This window comes from Saccostrea cucullata, unplaced genomic scaffold, assembly GCF_032062105.1.
Source record: "Saccostrea cucullata isolate Sc308-1 unplaced genomic scaffold, CSIRO_AGI_Scuc_v1 ctg2563, whole genome shotgun sequence".
Lineage (NCBI taxonomy): Eukaryota > Metazoa > Mollusca > Bivalvia > Ostreida > Ostreidae > Saccostrea > Saccostrea cuccullata.
In genome coordinates, this window is record NW_026930052.1 from 44713 (window position 1) to 66969 (window position 22257).

At 32.5% G+C, this 22257-nt stretch overlaps 1 protein-coding gene across 4 annotated transcripts in view; it reads right to left on the bottom strand.

Moving 5' to 3' along the window:
• The window catches only part of LOC134282788 (SCO-spondin-like), a 48445-nt gene extending 40766 nt beyond the window's left edge, over window positions 1–7679 (bottom strand). For all 4 annotated transcript variants that reach the window (XM_062765188.1, XM_062765187.1, XM_062765189.1 and 1 more), the window contains exons 1-3: window positions 7610–7679; window positions 5312–5392; window positions 5083–5137 (exon numbers count right to left, since the gene is read on the bottom strand). In XM_062765188.1, the coding sequence (XP_062621172.1) occupies window positions 5083–5137; window positions 5312–5392 (136 nt within the window). In that variant the 5' untranslated portion in view covers window positions 7610–7679. The remainder of the gene's footprint in view (window positions 1–5082; window positions 5138–5311; window positions 5393–7609) is intronic.
• Window positions 7680–22257: the final 14578 nt, after the last annotated feature.

The following is a 22257-nucleotide window of genomic DNA, read 5'->3' on the forward strand; positions in this document are numbered from 1 at the left end:
ATAAGATGCCTTTATCTTGGCAGCGCAATATTTTTTGGCGCAGTTATCTCTCCTTGTTTCAGCACGAGTTATCTGACTTTCAATTATATAAAGAAAGGTGCTCGTGCTGCAAACTCTCTCTTTGCCGGTTACACGCTAGTTGCAAGGTTGGTGTTAATCAAATTTGAGAAAACAATGGCTAAGTTTAGATTTTAGAAATAGCTATTACTATTTTTATGAATTCGTATTGTTTACTTATCTATTCGATAACAAAGGTTTAAATTTAGATCAGATGAGATTCATTTCAATTTATCTATTTGCATCACCATGTGCTAGCCACCATCTTTGTCTCAAGTGAAAAAATTTAAAGTATTCGATAATAATTTTATAACTCTATTTCTTGTGAATTTATGGCTAATGGACTCTTTTCAGCTTCATTACTTTGTAACTGATGACTGTTTATTTAACTAAAAATAAATCAATTGATAATAAAAAAAAACGGCATGAATAAATAAGAACAATACAGGTAAGTATATATAACTATTTCGTTACAAACAGTAAAATGTTACTTTATTTCACTGATGTTAACACCAACTTTCAAACTAGAGTCTACAGGTTTCCATCTTGTAGAATTACAGTCTCTGCTTCCACTCAAACGGACCGGGGGGGGGGGGGGGGGAGGGGGGGGCACTGATTAAAAACTAACCCACAGGGCACAGGAGAAATTGTACCAAAGGAAAATGTCTCAAAAAGTATTTCCAATTGAAAAATGGACGTCACGCTCTTGTTTGCATCTATTTATATATCTGCCCATCCAGATAAAGCAATAGATATCCTAAGTTTGTCCATACAGTTCGCATGGGGTTTGAATACGTCACGCAGTATCGTCTTCGAAAATCTATAGACCCTCCTATTTCTTGGGCCTGAATTGATTTAAAACTGTTGTCATACGTGAATCCTAGTTATCGACTGGAATTTCTCCAGACTCAACACTCTCAAACAAAACGAGCGTTGATTTCAATTTAAGGGGTCCTGCAGTCAAATCTGTGACAGTACATGCGCACTTGTACAAGTGGTCCTGGCATGCACACAGTCATACAATGCAATTTTTGAAGAGCCCAGGTAAATGGAATACCAGTAGCTCATTCGGACGCACCTTCTCCTTTCGAACCAAGCCCATGCAACCACAATAAGTTTACAATATAGAAATCCATATACAAGACATCAAGCTCCACCAAACTCCTAGCAAAAACCTCAGTCCCACATCCGAAAAATACAAGTAAAATAGCTGAAAATAATTTGGCAGTAGGAAACATACCAATTAAAATTCCTATATTGCTATAACGCTGATCGTTATCCAAACAAACCTGTAGCAACAAACTGTTGAGTGCATGGGTTTTTCTCAGGGGTTCAGACTTTATAACTCTAATCCAATGTTACATATAAAAAATATCAATTTAATTTCAGCTTATCAATGCAAAGCAGGAAAAATATTAATAATTAAATAATAACAACAAACAAAATGACTTAAGGGGGGGGGTACCCATATGTAATCTCAGAGTATCTCCAGTGGGAGTGGTACCAAAGAGGGATAACTCTGGGTGGCGATTGATAACGCACCTTTCATATCCTGCAGACAGCAGTGAAAATCACTATATAAAACATAGTAAGTTCACAGTTATTATACATCCTTTGATAGTAATAATTTGTTGGCCAAGGTTGGTGAGGGTGCATATTTTGTAAAAATGGATATTAAATCAGCTTTAGGTTTCTATATACGTTCCCTGGTGATTTTGACCTTTTAGTATTCAAAGTTGAGGTAATATATATTACTTTGATAAATGTCGTCAAGGCATCTCCATCTCTCACACAAAGCTTTTAAGAAATTCAAATATTCTTGCAATGGATAAAAAAAAAAAAAAAAAAAAAAAAAAAAAACATCTATTAGATGATTTCATATTTGCAGATAAAGAAAGGGAGTCATTCTTAAATTAATGCAAACATCGCAAGGGGTTTGTATTCAACTGGGGGTTCCCCTTAACTGATGGCAAAACGGTTTATCCCACTCACTGTCTTGTAGGTTAAACTAGGTTTAGAAAATGAAACAATGCAAATGCTGATCAGAATACCTCTTGAAAAATGTATCAAATTGACGTCCATACTGTAGGAACATTAATTATTAGTTCTACGGCAGTTATAGTCATTGTTGCAGAAGCTCAATTTCTCTTACAAGTTTGTTAAGAGATTGTTTGATTCAACCCGGGGGTATCTAAGCCTTACCATCATACTATGTTAGACAATGAAATGAAGCAAGATATATGCTTAAGTTTCCTAGGGCAATTTAATGGTCAAGTTTATTTCCAAGAAAGGGATTGGTCGTCAAATCAAATTTTAGATATGTATACAGATAGTGCCGTTTCTGCACATCTGGGTTGTGGAGCATACTTTTGAGGGCAATGGTGCTATTTCCCTTCGCCACGTGAATGGGTGACTACAGTAATTCAAATATATCGCATGACAACACTAGATCTTATTCCAGTAGTTTTGGCTGTGAGTTTATGTGGTATTCAACATGCAAATAGGAGAATACGGTTTTATATTGATAATGAGGCATTGGTTACGGTTTTGAACATACAGTCCTCAAAATCCAGTAGAGTTATGAAATTAATTCATTCATTTGTGTTAGATTGCTTTTAAACAATTTAGGTTTTCGTGCTGTTCACTTCCGTACTAATTATAACAGTATTGCCGATCCAATTTTTCGTCAGCAGTGGCAATGTTTCTTGCAAGCTGCACCACATACATGACCACAACCTGTACCAATCGAATTTCAGAACCTCATATCTAGCATAAATTAAACAAGTTGTTAGGGGCAGCATTTTCTGAAAACACTAGCAAGGCTTATTAATTAGGCGTAAGAGCATGCTTCAGCTGCTGCTTGCAGCAAGGATTAAATACTATTTGACTCCCCCTTGTTGTTTGATATTTAGATTTGTTGCACACTGGTCAATTAAAGGCCTGGTGTTTTCGACAGTTCGTCCTAACTTAGCTTCCGTTTCTTATAATTGCAAACTTCAAGGTCACATAGGCCTAACAGAAGAATTCATAGTTAAAAGTTGTTACAGGGGTTAAAAAGCACAGCTCACTGCATTGACAGTAGGTTGCCCATTAAAAGGTCTATATTAAAGCAGATTCTTAAAATTTTACCTTGCGTATGTACAAATTCATATGAGATATCATTAATTATTTTCAACTGCATTTTCTATTGTATACTCAAACCTTTTTTAGGAAAAAACCTGCAGTCTCCGACGAATCCTCAGATAGATCGAGTTGTTGCCAATACAGAAACTCATATAGGCCATGCCTGATGTCCAATCCAATTATGTAATGTTACTTACATAATAAAATATTGATTAAAATTAAAGTAACTCAATCTGACGACACATTTAAAAAAAAAATAAATAAATCAAAGACCTACCAATATGGAAGGGAAACAACTTTGGAGATGCATGGCATAGAGGATTTAACTTGCCTCTGCACTAATCTTTAAAGGTTTTTAGAAATTAGACCTACCCAAGGGGTCAACTATTTTGTCAATTTTTCCGGATCTCCTTTCACTAAGTACCATTTTACTTCAAATTTAGCCAAACCTTAGGTCTTAAATCTCGAGTTTTGGGACTAAAAATCCCACTTCTTCGTATTGGGGAAAGTGCGGAATTGGGGATTTCATCTCAGATTATGCATAGAGGGAAAACAACAGTGAGAAAATTAAAGAATGTCAGGTTTAAATACTTGAAATTTATTAAAGAGATTCAATTTCCTCTTGTGCACTTAATATGGTCTCATATTCTGCTCGTATTAATTAGCATTGTTCTTCATATAATCTGGCCATGGAGAATGCTAGTAAGAGGTTTAATGCATTTTTCTTTAACAAAGTTTGTGAAGTTGGGGATTCTGTAATCCACTATCCTGACATCAAAAAACCATGCCAGGATTAGTTGAAAGTGATGGGGTACATTTATCCAAGTTAAGAAAATAAACTTGAAAAAAAAAACAATTCAGGGGATATAAAGCCAATTATTAGGCATGGATGTAAGTTTTATCCTTCACAGTAATGACTGATATCTGGAGAGGAAGGGTCACGGCTGTTTCAGGCCGCTCAGGACCCCCCACTAGTAAAGTGTCGGCGCCCCCATTCGTATATGCTTTGTTCAAGAATATACGACTGGGGTCTTGTGGCGAACTGAGCGGCATACATCACTTGAACTATGATGTGATATGGGTTCATTATTGGACCGCTGCACCACACAGGGTCAAAGTTGAATACCATGTAAATATTGTGACAGTGTAAACAAAACTATTTTATTTTTATTTTCTTCCTTGACTTCTGCATCTCCCAGAGTCATGGATGTGTGAATATTATTCTAAATCTTGCATTCAGTGTAAATAAAACTATTTTATTTTTTCTTCCTGGACTTCTGCACCTCCAAGAGTCATGGATGTGTGAATATTATTCTTGCATTGCAAGTTTTTATTATTTGACCTTGACCTCTGCATCTCCAGGGGTCAAGGTCACCTAATATGTTGTACTGAAATGTTTGTTGACCTTGGCCTCTGCATCTTACAGGGTCAAGGTCACCAGATATGTTGATGTTGTACTGAAATGTTGTTGTTGAACTGAAATACTGTTGTTGTTGAACTGAAATGTTGTTGTTGCTGGGCCTACCCGTTGCTTTGGAGGCCCGAAATAATATGTTGTTATATTATTCAGCCGTGTCCAAAAGCGCCAAATAAATAAAAAAAACCATTAAAAAAATTGTTGTTTTATTGCGTCGACCCAAGATAATAGATAATTAAATTCTTGAAAAAAAACCGATTACAATTCTTTATATAAGATAACGCTTTCTAGTTCCTTTCACTGAAAGCTTTTCGAGAATAGTTTGAAGTTTAGTTTAGAATTTCTTCGATATCTGTGATGAACCATCAAGTACTCAATATGTATGCAATCATTTTCTATCTTACCATCAACAATAAAAAAAAAAAATGAGTTGGCCAGTAGTAGTGAAGAAAGGAGTTAATCTAACGATTAATTATTTAACTTACCAGTTATTGGCTGACATAAACCATCCACACAGCGCTCATCAGGAGAACACAAAATCTACAGAAACTTGATATGATAGAACGCACATCGATCATTATCATAAAAATATACAATTTAAAATTTCTGGCAGACAAAATCCGTTTGTGAATAAGACATTTCATCAGACATTAGTTTCTGCACATGTTGACAACAGGATTATAACAAGAAATCATTCAAAATCTATACACTTACCAAATAACATGATGTTTGTTGTCGTTGTCCAAGGACGGTAACAGTGGATCCCAAAAGTAAGGTGACAACCAAGTACCACATCTTTAAGGAAATTCATATGGATGAAAGGACAGACAAAACCTATTTTATTGATAAGTTATTTTAAAATTATTATAGAATTAAAGTGTCCATAAAGTGATAAATACATTACGTTAACCACATCAACATTGTTATGATATGTTTTTCTTTTTATCTACTCACTTGCTATACTGTAAACAGGGAAGTTTTCGCCCGTTTAATCTTTGCCCCTTTCGCCCTCGTTGGAAGTGGGCAAAATTAAAACGGGACGAATTCAAATTTAACAGTATACAATTTTAAACAAAAATCTTTCTGGGAGAATCTAAAACGGGGTAAACTTGTTTCCAAATATGAAAAGGCAAAAATTACACAGGGCGAAAATAACCCTGTATACAGTATTTATACTGTATTTAATCGGTTTAAGATGTCAATCCTTTGTTTTAGATTCCGTGCAGAAATTGATTCCTCACCTTTGATTTACAGTGACACAATTTGATCTATATACGTAATTAGTATTATTTTTCCATATTGTACATATGTTGTGTATGTGAAAAATTTGATCGTCATTTTGCTAATAAAAACAAATTTGATCTAATATGTGTTTACGTTTAATTAATTGAAAATCAATCGTTGCAGAATCTTTCTAAGGAGAATCAAAGAGTTTTTAAAAAGAGAAGCTTTCTAAAATGCGTATCAGAAGGATAGCAAACATTTGAAAAACAGGGTCGGGTGTGACAGGCAATATGCGAGAAATGATACAAATAATCCAGAAAGACTAAGAATTTCAAGAACTGAAATTTCCCCAGTTGAAATAGAGACCTTATATAGACTATTCAAATCCTAAGGTGCAAGATTGATATTTTGTATATATATCTGGATGTATATTGGACGTTGAAGACGATATCAAGTTAATCTCGATAATAAACACCCCATAAAAATGTTTGACCACTGCATTCACCAGACTGTAATATTTAAGCCATTTTATGAGGAGGGATCTCGAAAACAGTGTCTACAATGCCAGGCCCCCAAACCACAAACTTTACTCAAGTAACCTTTTGAAATAATTTTGATGAAGAAACAAAATAGTCACCAAATTTTCAAATTTAAATGTTATGCAAAATTGCAAATTTTAAGCAAAATCGTAAATTTTATTTATATAATGATTTTATTTGGATTGTTATTTGGACTGTTTTACTTCTACAATGCTATTATTTCAGCAAAACTTGCCAACTTGTCTTAAACTTAAGACATCGCCAGTGGAAGTTTCATGATCCCAGGGCCAGCTCGGCTCCTTGCACGTTACTTACGTTAATATCATAAATATCGTTTAAATTATTTCAAAGTTAATTATTATGGTTTTATGTAATTTTACTATATGAAAAATGTGCAGAGATGAGTTTTAATCAGTATTTTCAATTAATTTTATTTAGCAAGGTTTCTAACAACTAAAAAGTAGTCAACTACACAACTGAAAATTAGCAAAAATAGTTAATATATGCTCTTCCCTAAAAATATGTTGATGTTAGTCATTAGTATATTTTAGTAAGTATTATTATACCTCTACTGATTTTTCACTATATAAAAGTAAATCGATATATTTTGCTGATTTCCTGAAAATCACCGTAAATAAACCGATTCCCTGCAAAACAGACTGATTCCCTGCAAAAAAGTACGTTTTTTTGATGAACTGATACACACCTATTCGGAACGCTTGACATTTTCTTTCAACTTACGACAAACTTAAAAATGTTCCGAATAAACTGAATATTCATTAGTGAATCGAAATGCATCGCGAGTCAACTGGTCCCATATCAATCAAAAAGAACCAGTTTACTGGAAGCGAACGACAACAGAAATGGCGTGCTCAATTTTGCGTAATGTTACTTTCGATTTTACTAGGTAAAAACTCGGACAATGAACTGATTTATTGATAAAATGGAATTCCTTTCATGACTGTATTCTGTTTTTGTCGTTTTTTTTTTTTTTTTCATTTTTTCATTTTTTTAAACATTGTTACTGAATACAGTGTTGAATATAATTTTTTTCAAATGTCTTGTTTGTATCGGTATAATAAAACAGTTAAAGTATATCATTTCGGGAGCCAGCAAGATTCCAGTTCCCCTCGAGCAAGCCTATTTCCCTCGGCGCAAGCGCCTCGGGAAATAGACTTGCTCTTGGGGAGCTGGAATCTTACTGACTCCCTCAACGATATACTTTAACTGTATACTGATAAAAACTTACCTTAAATTTCTGTAGAAGATTCCAAAATATAATACAATATTATAAATTCGCAGTCTTTTATTTATTTTTCAATTAGTAAAAACTAAAACGACCTATGAACTAGATTTGATACATCATTTGTTCCACTTACAGATTGTACGTATTACATAATTGACACGGCGATCTATGGATTTTCCAAATTAATTTGTAAATTCTTGTATTAAATCAAGTACATTATTTTATCATGTGAGATTTAAGGACAATGACGAACTTGGTGCTAAATGTCCCTTCTTCTATCCAGATTTTCAAAAGTTTAGTAGATAATTATATACAGTTGCTTAATTTTACTTATGTTTACTTAACAGTAAAAAACTTTTACGCTTCCTACTGAGTAAAAAACACCACTTTCAATAATCACAAATTTAACAACTAAAAATCAAACTAATACAAAACCACATTTGTATGGACGAAAATATGAATGGAACACAATAGTGTCATTTTTGTGCTTTGGAGTAGCAGTGTAAAAAACATTTTTCTACTCGTAAATGTAGCGTAATGACGTCTTGCTTTGTTTACAATTTCATTGGGCCCTTGTATGATAATGGAAGTAATGACTATTTTTATAAATTTATATACTTTTTCTTTCAAACAACAAACATTACTGTAACAATGACAAATAGCTCTGCTTACAGTGATGAACGCCCAAGCATAAAAAAGTCATGGTTATTCCCATGCTCTTCTTTTCTTATAAATACATCATCATTCACCTAGTTTTGTTTTCGGTTTTTTGTTGTTTTTTTTTTTTTTTTTTTTTTTTTAGAAATACTTATTTTCTTTTATTTAGCTTTTTATCCGATATAAAAAAAGTGCTTATGATCGAAATTTCTAAAACTTAAACTTTTACCTTGTTTGAAAAAAAGAAGGCACCGTCATATCAAGAAAGTACAGAAAATTTTTTTTTAAAAAATGAAGGAAATAAAACTTTATACCAAGGGATATTTTTAGCATACTTGAAGTATCTTAAGAAGTTTGAAACCTGAGCAACCAATTATAAACCGTTGACGTGACATGTTTTTTCTCTCCTGTGTTCAAGTCTGAAAGCTGCGTCATATGATATGAGATTTATACAGTACGAACAATTTAAGTTTTCTTTAGATTCATCTATTTACTTGAAATGTGAATGAGACAAATTGATGTGAGTCAAATGTCAAACTAAAAAGTAAAAGAAATAGACAAAACTTTGGTGTTTCCTAAATGAAAACAAGAAGAAAACGAAGAGGGGCCAAAAGTCTTCAATCGATAACTCTTTATCAGTTAATATTTTGTAATACATTACTGAAGCAAAGATTTTTATCTCAACAATCTACAACTACATATTATGATTTTTATGTCGTATGGTACATAAATAGGGGCCACAAGGGGCCAGAATGCTAAATCTTTGACGCTTTATATCTCGAAAGGGAGAAATATTTTGATATGTAATATTGAACAAAAGATGTTCAAAATAATGTTCTGAACAATATGCAACCATTCATTTTTCGCTAAACGTCCCCATTAGGAAGTTGAAAGGTTGGCCCCTAAATATTTCTTTTGCAAATACAGTGTAATTCAAAAACAAAAAAGAATTTCTGAATATTTGTTGAACAAAAAGTGTTCAAAATCCTAAGATCTTTAAGATGAAATCAAGAAAAAGGGGGTGGGCACTCAAATCAGGGGCCAAGAGGGGCCAAAAGTCTTCAATCGATAACTCTTTATCAGTTAATATTTTGTAATACATTACTGAAGCAAAGATGTTTATCTCAACAACCTACAACTACATATTATGATTTTTATGTCATATGGTACACTGTACATAATTAGGGGCCACAAGGGACCAGAATGCTAAATCTTTGACGTTTTATATCTCGAAAATGAGAAATATTTTGATAAGTAATATTGAACAAAAGATGTTCAAAATAATGTTCTTAACAATATGCAATCTTTCATTTTTCGCTAAACGTCCCCATTATGGAGTTGAAGGGTTGGCCCCTAAACATTTCTTTTGCAAATAACTCGAAAACAAAAAAGAATTTCTGAATAGTTGTTGAACAAAAAGTGTTCAAAAATCATAAGATCTTTAACTCTATAATGATCACTATTTTGTGATACATTACAGAAGCAAAGATATTCATCTTAACGATTTGCAAAAATATATTAGAAAATTTTGCTCACATGTTACGTAATAAGGGGTCGCAAGGGGCCAAAATTCTATATCCTAGATGCTTTACATCTCGAGAAGGGGGAGTAATTTAATAAGCCATATTGCACAAAAGATGTTCAGAATATCATGATATAAATCAGAAACTTTAAATTTAATGAAGGTAAACTTAATGTCATTCTCCTTTAACGAATATCTCAGTCAAAATCACATCTCATCTTATCGAGAAATTCAACGGAAAACCTATTCGTTGCTCTCAACGAGATCGTATCTAGTTGTTTTTATTTTCTCAGTTGTTTAAGGAAGCTCTTAACACTGCACACTAAAGACTTCTAAATTTCATGGCAGTTTTATGCCAACTTAGAGTGATTTGCCCTTAGATGTTAGATAGATTACACTAAAATCTACAGTGAAAGAAACCATGTGTACTAGACAAAAGTGTTCTTAACATTACATGTTTGTCAGACTAAGATAAAGTAATTAAATAAATCTTTTGCATATATCTTCCCAATGTAAGTAAACAAGCATAATTTCTGTTCACTGAGTTGACATATGGTACCTTAACTGTCTTTGAACATTTTTTCAGGGAAATATGATAGGAACTTGATAAACTTGGTCTGTAAACTTTTATATGACATAATTTTCTTCAAGCCAGAAAATATTTTATATTAGTGTTTATAGCTTCCTTAAAACTTGAAAATTTATGAACAAAGGATGTGTATGAAATATTGAAGTTTTATAAACACTGATTGTCTTTGAACTCTGCAGAGATGATTTTTTTTAATGATAAAAAGTCTTATTTTATTTTGTTGCCATGACAGCAATGGTTTCAATTCTATACACTAAAAAAGTTCAATTTCATAAATTTTTAGAAAAAAAGTCTATAATTAAATCATTACTTTTCCTTGGTTTTAAATTTGGAAGTTCAGATTAAATATCATAGAAAAAGTGCATTTTCCCTGTTTCAAAGTGTCTTTTTATGTAATAACTCTATAAAGGGTCAATGAACAGATGTAGTCATATCTCTAAAACCCCTTCAGATATGACTCTGGTTTTTTGAAAAAAAAATTATTTACATAACGAGGATTTAAAAAATGACAAAAACTCAAAATCTGATTTTAGCTCATCTGGCCCCATTTTCCCAGTCGTAGTCACATCCCAGATAGCAGGATGCTGTTGGACCTTTGTTGGGCCAACAATGCTCCTTATGTTGGGCCACCGTTTGCATTCAACATTGGGCCATCGGTAATTTGCTCATCGGCCCTTAATCAATCCAACTTGTGGGCTTATTGTTGGGCCAATGTAACAGTTAATATCGGGCCACTGTTGGGCCAATTTATTCTTTCAATATTGGGCAAACGTCATTTTTGTTCAGTTGGGCCATTGTAAGCAATTAATGCTGGGCCAACGGTAATTTGCTCATCGGCCCTTAATCAAACCAACTTGCTGGCTTATTGTTGGGCCAATGTAACAGTTAATATTGGACCACTGTTGGGCCAATGTATTCTTTCAATGTTGGGCAAACGTCATTTTTGTACAGTTGGGCCATTGTAAGCAATTAATGTTGGGCCAACGGTAATTTGCTCATCGGCCCTTAATCAGACCAACTTGTTGGCTTATTGTTGGACCAACGAACGGATATTATTGAGCCATTGTTGGGCCACTTATTTTTTCAATATGAGGCAAACACCATTTTTGGACCAACGTTGGTTTGTATCTTATTGGCTCTCCATCAGGACAACTCATTTGCTCTTCACTGGCTGGCCATTTGTCCTCAAAATGTAATAACAAACTATATAAGGTTATCGTAGTTTTGTAGTACAGTTTAATGGTAAAAGCCCTTTAATACTATTTATGCTAGATTAATAGTTTAATACATATCCACAATATCTCAAAGAATTACCATCAACAAGTATTGCATTGTTAGTAGCTCTACATTAATTAAAAAGACTGAGGAAAAAGAAATCATATTATTAAATTAAATTATAACATACTAATATTTTATTGCTCAAAGCATGAAGAATACATTAATAAAGAACAAAAAGTTGATGCTCACTTGAAGCGATACATGTAGGGTTAAATGATTGTATACTCCCTTTCTGATGAAAATTTATGCACAAGTTCAGTGAATTGCAGATATCAATAAACACGTCTAAAAAATAAACAAAGACCTCCTTTTCCTAAAATAATACTTAAATGAATCCCGCAATTTTGTTTACTTACACAAAAAATGTATCTGACATCTGCATCATGTTTTTTACCGACAAACAGACACAGAAAAGGAGAGAACTACAGATATGTCACAGCCCAAACAGGAAAAAGTTAGACACTGCCGCGTTCAATCTGATCCCTCTCCTAATTCTCCTCTTCTCTCTCCAGAGTCTCCTCCTTCCCTTCTTTAAATTTCTTCTTTGTCCGTTTCTTCCTCCCCCATCCCTGTCCTTTGCATACTTTAGCCATTCTATGATTGTGTTCTCAATGTCTTTTTAGAATCTCCAGTAGCACTAAAATTGTAGTATTTGGTACTTAATACATTTATTACTTTTCTCAGTAAAAAGTACACATACGATTAAATTTATAAGTATATCACTATATTTTTAAGCTGTCAATTGAGGAATAATCGTCTTTTTTGTTTGATGGTGTGATTAAGCGATTAGCTTGCGTGATGAAGGCATTTATGCATAAAATTTCTACACTTGATCACCATTACACCGATTTTGATTCAATGTTGCGCCATATAACTCATTATTCAAAGTTAAATACATGTATAGAAAATTTATCAGTACACTGAACACATTTTAAATGAAAGAACCCAATATATCCTTTAGTACTGAATGAATTTTGTTTTAACTTTAACATGTTCAACATTTTCAACATGTTTGATCATATGTGCTCGACTTTAAGTGTATAAAAGTAAAATAAGTGGTAGAAATTTATTCTACTAGACACAAATTTCAATCTAAATAAGGGGCAAATTATTTATTGTTTTAACTGTATCAAAACACATTTGTTATTTTATACTTTCATATATTTTTCTTGTATAGAAAGTTAGAAACAATAAATTTAATCACTGATAATTTATTTTGTTTTGATAAATATTAAGAATTTTAACGAGCCTTGTAAATTTATTTTAGCTAACTTGTATTTTCAAGAAGGATTGGTGGTAGATTTATTTCTGATTTTAGAGACTACCGAATTTGTTAATATATAGATTTGTAACAAATAAATAGTTATATACATTGGTCCAATGTTGGTCCAATATATCAGGCCAACATTGGGCCAATTAGCAAAATGACACTGGGTCAACGTCATTTGCCAACATCGGCCCAATGTTATTGTTGACGTTGGGCCAAAATTGGCCCAGTGTCGCATTCATTTAATTGGACAATGTTGTCGCAACGTTGGGCCAACATCTGTAGAAATAACATTCTACATTGGGCAAACGTCGGCACAACATATCGGGCCAACATCGGGCCGATAAGCAAACTTACATTGGGCCAATGTCATTTGCCAACATTGGCCCGATGTAACCGGTAACATTGGCCCAACGTTGGCCCAATGTTAGCATGCTATCTGGGACAGTGTTGTCTCAACAGCACCTGGCCTCTGCACTTATTTACACAGATTTGTACAAGATATCGTTTAAACTATAAACATTAATTAAGCTGTGTCGAAGCAAACATATTATAAATACTTACAAAGTGGATGCAGATATGCAAGGCATCAGTCTCATAACGCTCGTGTCAGATTAAAAATGGCGCGGATATTACAAGTAGCCCGGATGTTGTCTACCCATGATACTCAACCAGATTCGTGGTATATTGGGCCAACTTGGGGCCGATGCCAATCCCCCAACAAATATTTTCTCTCATGATAATAGTTTTATGATATAACGCCAACAGTTAGCCCAACATTGGCCCCATTATACATAATCAACTACATATATCAATATTCCATTTTGGACCTTTGTTGGTCCATTAAATGTAACCAAACAGCGATAATACAAACATGATGTAAAATTGGACCAACGATGTTCTGCTATCTGGGATTCACATCCTGTTCCTGAGAACTTTTAACTAACAATTATTCAGTCTTCTCTAAATTCTCATGGATACAACGCTCATAAAAAAAAATCATAATTTTAAGCGTTTTATTAAAAATAAATAACCATGCACACAATTCAAAAAATAGAATAAAACACTCTTTGGTGCTGCGATCACCCTAAGTTCAAAGTTAAAATTTTGAAAATTTCATATTTAAACAAAAGCAGTCATCTAATGAAAAGCATGGACATAAAATATCCTCTTAATTATTTCAGAATGTGAATCTAATTTAATATTTGGAATCAACGCTGTCCCAACGTAAAGCTCAGCAGCTAATTATAAAATTGACACCATCACTTAGTTGGCAGTATAATAATTGGACCAACGTTGGCCCAATATAAATATCCCATCTTTGAAACACCTAAACAAAATAACACTCTTGCTAACATCGGGCCAACGTTGGGCCAACTTGATAAGACCTTTTCTTTAAGGGTGTATTACAGACATTGGGCCAACGTTGGGCCAACATACTACTACCAACTTGATTTGATACATTCTTTACGGGTGTATTACAATCATTGGGCCAACATACCACTACCAACTTGATTTGACACATTCTTTACGGGTGTTTTACAAACATTGGGCCAACGTTGGGCCAACATACTACTACCAACTTGATTTGACACATTCTTTACGGGTGTATTACAAACATTGGGCCAACGTTGGGCCAACATACTACTACCAACTTGATTTGACACATTCTTTACGGGTGTACTACAAACATCGGGCCAACGTTGGTCCAATATACAACTACCAATTTGAAAAGACACTTTCTTTAAGGTTGTATTATATACATTGGGCCAACGTTGGGCCAACATCAGCACCCTTCCTTCCTTGGAAAGTAAAGTGAATGGAAATTGCTTATGTTGGACCAACGTTGGGCCAACAAAGGAATTATGTCATGGTCGAGAAGATTGACATGGTAACATGGGTCTAACGTTGGCCCAACGTTGTTCCCCCAACGCCAACCTTACAACCTTTTACCAGTGTTGGCCCAACATAGTCATGCTATCTGGGATATTAGAAAGTTGCACTTCATCTGAAGCATATAAAATAAATATTATATAGTTTATGCATAAAATGAGACTTAAAAAGTTATGAAACATTTTTAAATCAGATTTATTTCGTTGAAATAATATTAGATTATTTTTTTCTTATCCAAAAAGGTAGTTGTTGAGCAACAAGATCTTATTTCAGAGAATGTTGTTCACTTACTCATACTTTCCATGTTCGGCAGGAATTCGTAAGGACCTCAGATATAACTAGCATGAAGAAAAACACTGCAAATATCTTTATTTTGATCTTCTACTATTCTTATATACTTTACTTATAGTGTATGTATCTTAACTACCGTATTGAAATGAGGACATGTTCTGTTTATATATATAGTCTATTACGTGACAAAAACCATACTGCTGACCCCGGATGAGTAATCAACAACGCTCTGCATTCTGATCTGCATGTAATTTACATGGACACATCAATTGTAAGGATTGTTATCAATGTTTTTTTTATGTTTATCTACGTATTGTTAAGTGAATCAGCTTTTATTTTATCTACTTATCGTTAAGTATGTGAAATGTTTTAATTATCTAATTGTGTAAATATCCCCACATCAATTGAATGAACATTTCAAAATTGAATACAGTGCAAATTACGTAAAACATTGTACATTTATTGACTGAGTTAATTATTTAGGTAATTATGTAGACCTAAGATAAACTGTTTGCCAGAGGCCGTATATTTGATTAGACAACAGTTTATTCAGAGGGTCGACTGAATAGATTTCCCGAGAACCCAGTCAATAAATCTTTTGTTATACCTTTCATTTTATATAATTTTTTTGACATACATGTATTTTTACTGTTTTTTGTGATGTAATAACAGGTCCGTCATTGTTGAACACCAACCAATGAAAATGAGATTAAACTCCGGCCACTCTGTGACGTAAGTGATCCAACATCTCACCGACCGGTCCAACATCTCACTCAGCGGTCAAACATCGATTTTTTATGCCCGCTCAGCAAAACATTGAAATGTTAGACTTTTTTCGTAAAGATTTGTATAGGAACAAATTTTTAAGGTATGACAATGGATAGTTCATCTTGATAAAGCATTTAAAATGAACTCCAATCTCCAAAATTATGATGACAAAGTCCCATAATCTATTATTTCGGTAATTATGTGGACTTGTCAGATATATTTATTTCCTATTTTCATATATTTCCGTCACGTAACCACTATTGACTTTTTGAATAGTTATCAGTTATTCACAAATTTAAAAATCAACATGGAAACGTGATCATAACAAGTTTGTGTCATCCAGCTGACTTTTTTTTCTGTCAAGGAGAAATGACTCACATTTCAGTTAATGACATGGATAATTTGATTAATATTGAGAAACATTGTGAGTATCTAATTATCTAACAAGATCTTTATTTGAATTCTCTTTTATTAAAATTCAACATAACTATCTGAAAAGTCAATATAATCATTTCAAAAATTTAACCAAAGACGTAAAAATGCTTTAGTTCCATGATGTGACAGTGATGTACCATAAGAAATATCTACTGACGTATTGAGTTTGCTGAAACATGAATTTTTTGTATTTTTGCAAATTTATTAATTTATTTTTTTTTTTTTTGTAAAAAAAAACTGAAAAGGAGCTATAAATGATAGATACAATATTTATATTTGAAATGTAAATCTTTTTTTATTTACAAAGAGTACGTGTATATGCTTCGCAGATATAAGTACTTGAACTTTGAACTTGGGAAGCTTAGAGGGTAATTCAAACTTACTTTGTCAGGGATGGAAATTCATATTAATGAGTTTCACTAATATTTCCCCGGCAAAGTTAATCAAAAAACAATATTTTCTCACTTTTCATTAGTTTTAATTTAGCTAATTAAAACCCATACAAAAATAGAATCTCATAAATACAGTATTTATTATGCTCATTAAATAATTACACATACAAAAGAGAATACATAATGTATATTTTGATATACTGCACATATCAGCATCAAGTTTATCCAAAGTTTTTCTCAGTTTACAACCATGTAAAAACAAACAGCACTAGCTAATGATCCTTTTCTCTCTCTCTCTTTCTCTCTCTCTCTCTCTCTTTTAATTTAAAATTTTCAATATAGATCAATTATGGGAAGGGTAACATAAAGTACCATATATCTGTACACCAAACATAACAAACGATATCAATCACATATATTGAATTGAAGCTTCCATTTCTCTGTAACGTCCCGGTCGCGGCCCAGGTCTAGGCCTAGGTCTCGGTCCTGGTACGCCGATGAAACCGCCTCTTCTGGAGTCCACATCTTGGGAATTTTTTCCTATATCTCTTACAAAGTCTTGAATGTCAATATCTTCCACTACATCCATTCAAAATAAAAAAAATGATTGTATCAAAGATTTAATAAATAGAAAGTCTATTATTTTTTAAGAAATTAAAAATTTGATTTAAAATCATATGAAAGGAGAATTATTTATTCAAGCAGAAAATGCAATCAATTGATGAACTTACATGCATCCACATCGGTAACTGGCAGCGCTGTGCAGATACTCAGCAGCAGTAAAAAGAAGATCAGAATTATACCAGTTTTTGGTAACATATCTTTTAACTGTTAATCTCTCAGTGAATTCTTGAGATACCTAGTGAAAGGTATCGAATCAGGGACATAAATAGTATCCTTTACGTGATGCGTCACACATCGATAGTCCAGGATGAATAATAAATATGCATTGTTCATGTTGTTAATTTCATCATATTTTGAAAAACTTCATCCAAATTTTTTTTGCACTCGGCTCTGAAAATTCTTCTCAAACATGAACAATATATTTACAATCCATGTATATACGTATTGAAAATTTAAGGATGATGAAATTAAGAAAAAAGAAAAAACAGGTCAGGAATATCTTATTTATTTTTTCTCTCTGTATGAAAGTACATATGATGCATATTTTGAATTTATTTTCTTTGAAACTGGATGTTAATTTCTTTATAATTTTAAAACATACATATATTTCTTCAGCATTTTTTATGACAGCACAATCAGTTCCTTTTAAAGTTTTTTTAACATTCTGCAGCTGTGTAAGGTTAATAGCTCTTCAATGTTTCTAGGAACAACCATTCAACGCATTGTATCGACGAAATTAAGAATAATTAAGCCCAGTTACAAAATTTCTACTCAATTGTAGTTATACTGTAGCTAATTAAAAATGAAAATGTTAGCAATATACCCTTAATCACCTTAAAATGAGTTTATGTCTCCTCCTTGATTCGATGTGCAAGAACATGCTCAAAGTACAAATATTTGATTAAAGACAAGCTATTGACAAACAAAATAATGAAACAACGATTTCAACATTCACGTTTCAAGTCATCAAACACAATTTTTCATTCAGTAGAATTCTGAATGATGTTTTTCATGATGATTGTTAGGCCATCATTAATTCTCTGAATTGTCTTACGGATTTTTTTTGTTGACCCGATCATAACAAGGACAACACGTCGGGTCTGACTGATCGACAGGGGATGCTTACTCATTCATGGTACCTGATCCCAAGATTTTTATTGTTTAAATATCTATTGTTTTGAGTATGATAATTGTCCTTTATCAGCATAATTCATATAGAAATTCCCTGCATGACGAAAGGAAACACCAATGTTGATAATCTTGTTACTCACTATTTACAAGATTTAAGTCACTTGTTAAGTGAACAAGTGAGTCAACTTGTCATCATGACTTGAGATAAGTCATCATGACTTGAGATAAGTCAACATGACTTGAGATAAGCAAAACCATGAAAAATATGGCAGGGTGAAGAGTGCGATAAGAACAGTGCAATAAACACTGGCTTTGTTGTAAAATATTTAAATGCACAAATTCAAAATCGTTTGATTTTTCTTTACAATTGATTCAATTCCTATTAATATAAAAGATTGGATTTTTTACAGTGATTGGTAAACTTGTACTTTATTGAAAACAATCTTAAAAACCGACCGTTAGTTAATATCATTACATTAGTTTAAATAGCATTCTCTAATTTCTACTTTGATCTCTTTCTTCCCATAAACAAAACAAAAAAAATTAAATCCAGATAATAAGATCCGAAATACAAATTTTTGCAAAGAATGAAACCTGACTTTAAACTAATATATAATGGATTGTCATAAAAAATCTTGACCCGTATATTTTCTTAAACAAGCAATAGCTTTATATAATGTAATTACACAGCGCGACCTCTTTGGTTGAAACACGATGCCGTTTGTAATGATGCCTGATGAAAGGTTTCGGTATATTTAGGAAATCTCACTTTTAGCCATAGGATGTGAAGATAGATATTAAATGTTGGGCTGCAAAAGACGTTTTCAAACAAAAAATTAACAAGATAAGTAGGAGAAATATATCTTTAAATCATACAATGCCAGATTTTTGTACACATATTTTCAACAACAGTGTGTATTTCTCAAAATTAATATTTTTCCAACTTTGCATTTAAAATACACATGCTTTAATACACAAGTAAGAAATAAACAGGAAAAATGCTAAACTTTTTATTTATTTTAACATATATGTATATTACATCTACCATAATCTAAAGTAACGCATTTCTATAAAATACCAGTCATTTTTGGTACAGTAAAAATCTAGGTCTTAAACTCATATGAGAATTTATAGATAATACACTTTTTAGAGAGGTTAGTGTCTGTATATTAAAAAAATCCAAAAGATATCTGATCTCCATTATTTCCTTTCAGACCAGTCCTGCATTCCTCATAGATATTGGTCGACGCGGTCTTGGGCGGGGCCTTGTTCCTACGAAAAGAAATCCACCTCTTCTTTCATCAATTTTGGGTTTTTCTTCAATAGTCTGGGCGACTAAAAGTATTAAAATTGAAAATGTAGAAAAAAATATTTGCATGAATAACATGAATAATTCGAATAATTATTGATAAGGTTTTAAAGTACATCTTCTTTAATAAAGAAGTTTTTATGATAATAGCATTTGTGAAATTTAGACTAATTTGGTTGAATATAAGTTCACTGTAAATCACTTTTTTTTTTGCTAAAATTTATATATATATATATATATATATATATATATATATATATATATATATATATATATATATATATATATATATATATATATATTGTCTTATTACGGAAGACAGTGATTTCTTATGATTATACAGAGCTATAACCAGATTTTGTTTAAAAAAAATTTCTCGCTTATAAAGAGTCAATGAATATCTCGCGAAAGTAAGTTGTCGCGAAATTATATATTTATAGTATACAAATGCATCTGCCAATAAAACTAACCTTGCAACTGATCTGGTTCAGTGAAAACTGTTCCGGAGCATAGAGCCAGTATAAAGAACACAACTAACATGCCTTTTGGTCCCATGTCTCTCTACTGTGAATTATTTACTATTTGACTGATTAATGGACAGCGTAACACCCTTTTATTATATATGTGACGTGGTATATTCAGGAAGAACAATTAGTTACAATGAAAGCTCTGATAAGTAGGTATGTGCTCGGTACAATTAAAATATTATAAACAACCAATAAAGTTTTTCTCCTGAATCGTAAATACATATATAAAATGAGTCATTTTATTTATTGAAACTTAAGAAGGATTATTGTAGAAGTCTATATTTTTTTATTTCCTTCCTGATCCTGAATTTCATCCTGATTGTGTGGTATTCCCATTTTTCGTTTTAATCAATCACCTAAAACATGACAACATAAACTTGTTCATAAACTTTTTCATATGTAAAAATATGTAAAAATGTCTTTTTATATTCAATCAAATTTTTTCTCAGATATAAGTAGAATCTTAAACTAAAACAGACTTAGTAATAAAATATTTATTTTTTATTGAACATTTTAGTAATATCATTACTTTTAGAAAACCGCGAAACATGACTAATATACTGAGTATGTTAATCAGAGAATAAAACAAATTCTCAAATTTTGTAAAACGGCCCCATTAAGGACTTGGAGGGGTAGCCCCTAAATATTTCCATTAATCGTATCTCCATAACGAAAAAAAAATCTCTGAATAAGTATTGAAGAAAAAGTCTTTGAATTCACAAGACCATTCATTTGAAATCAAGAAAAAGGGGCTGACTCTTCAAATTAGGGGCTCAAAGGGACCAAAAGTCTTTCATCTCACTCTTTAATGATCAATATTTTGTAATACATTTCTGAAGCAAAATGTTTATCTTGACGATTTGCAACTACATATTATAAAATTTTGATAAGCAATGTTGAACAAAAGATGCTCAGAATGATGTTCCAAACAATATGCATACTTTAAATTTTTGTAAAATGACCCCATTAAGGACTTGTAGGGGTGGCCCTTAAATATTTTCATTCAAGATATCTCTTTAACGAAAAGAAATCTTTGAATAGGTGTTGAACAAAAAGTTTTCAAAATCACGAGACATTTCATTTTAAATCAAGAAAAAGGGTCTGGTCCCTCAAATTAGGGGCCTAGAGGGGCCAAATCACTTTCACTTGAGATTGTTGAATAAATCAAAACAATTTAATTAAGTGAGAGAAGTCTTGATATCATTATTTTGTAACAAAGATCATAGTCAAAATCATATCTCATCTTATCGAAAAATCGGACGGAAGACCTACTCGTTGCTCGCAACGAGATCTCATCTAGTTATTTATTCTTTTTTTTCTTTACAAAATTTGTGCAGGAGATATCTCAGAGATGGCTCGTTCGATTTTATTTAAATTTTCAGAGTTTATGTGTTTCTATCTGAAGTTTGTATCGGCGCTTCGATTTTGAAAAAATCACTACCGGTCGGAAGTTATCGCCCTTTGATCAAAATTTAGAGGACCCCCTTGTCTGTCATGTAACTCAAAAGCAGCTCAAGCTAGAAAGCTGAAATTTTCAGGGATAATAGAGGACATGTTGCAATAGTGCACCTGGGTCAGGATATTTTCCGGAAGTGCCTAGTATGGATCCGAAGCTCGGTCGGGGTCAAAATTTAGGATACGAATCATGACTGATTTTTTGATACATTTTGCGTAATATCTTTTAAAGTGTGATAATTTTGTTAAAACATACTGAACAACACTTGTGCAGAACGCAAAGGTCTATCATATGATATCAGTAAATAAGCGCTGACTCATCACATTAAGGACAAATAGGGGCCAACAATCTTTGTTCAATAACTCTTTTACAGTCAATATTTTGCTATACATTACTGAATCAAAAATGTTTATCTCAACAATCTACAACGATATATTATAATTTTTATGTCATATGTTACATAAATAGGGGACACAAGGGGCCAGAACGCTAAATCTTTGACGCTTTATATC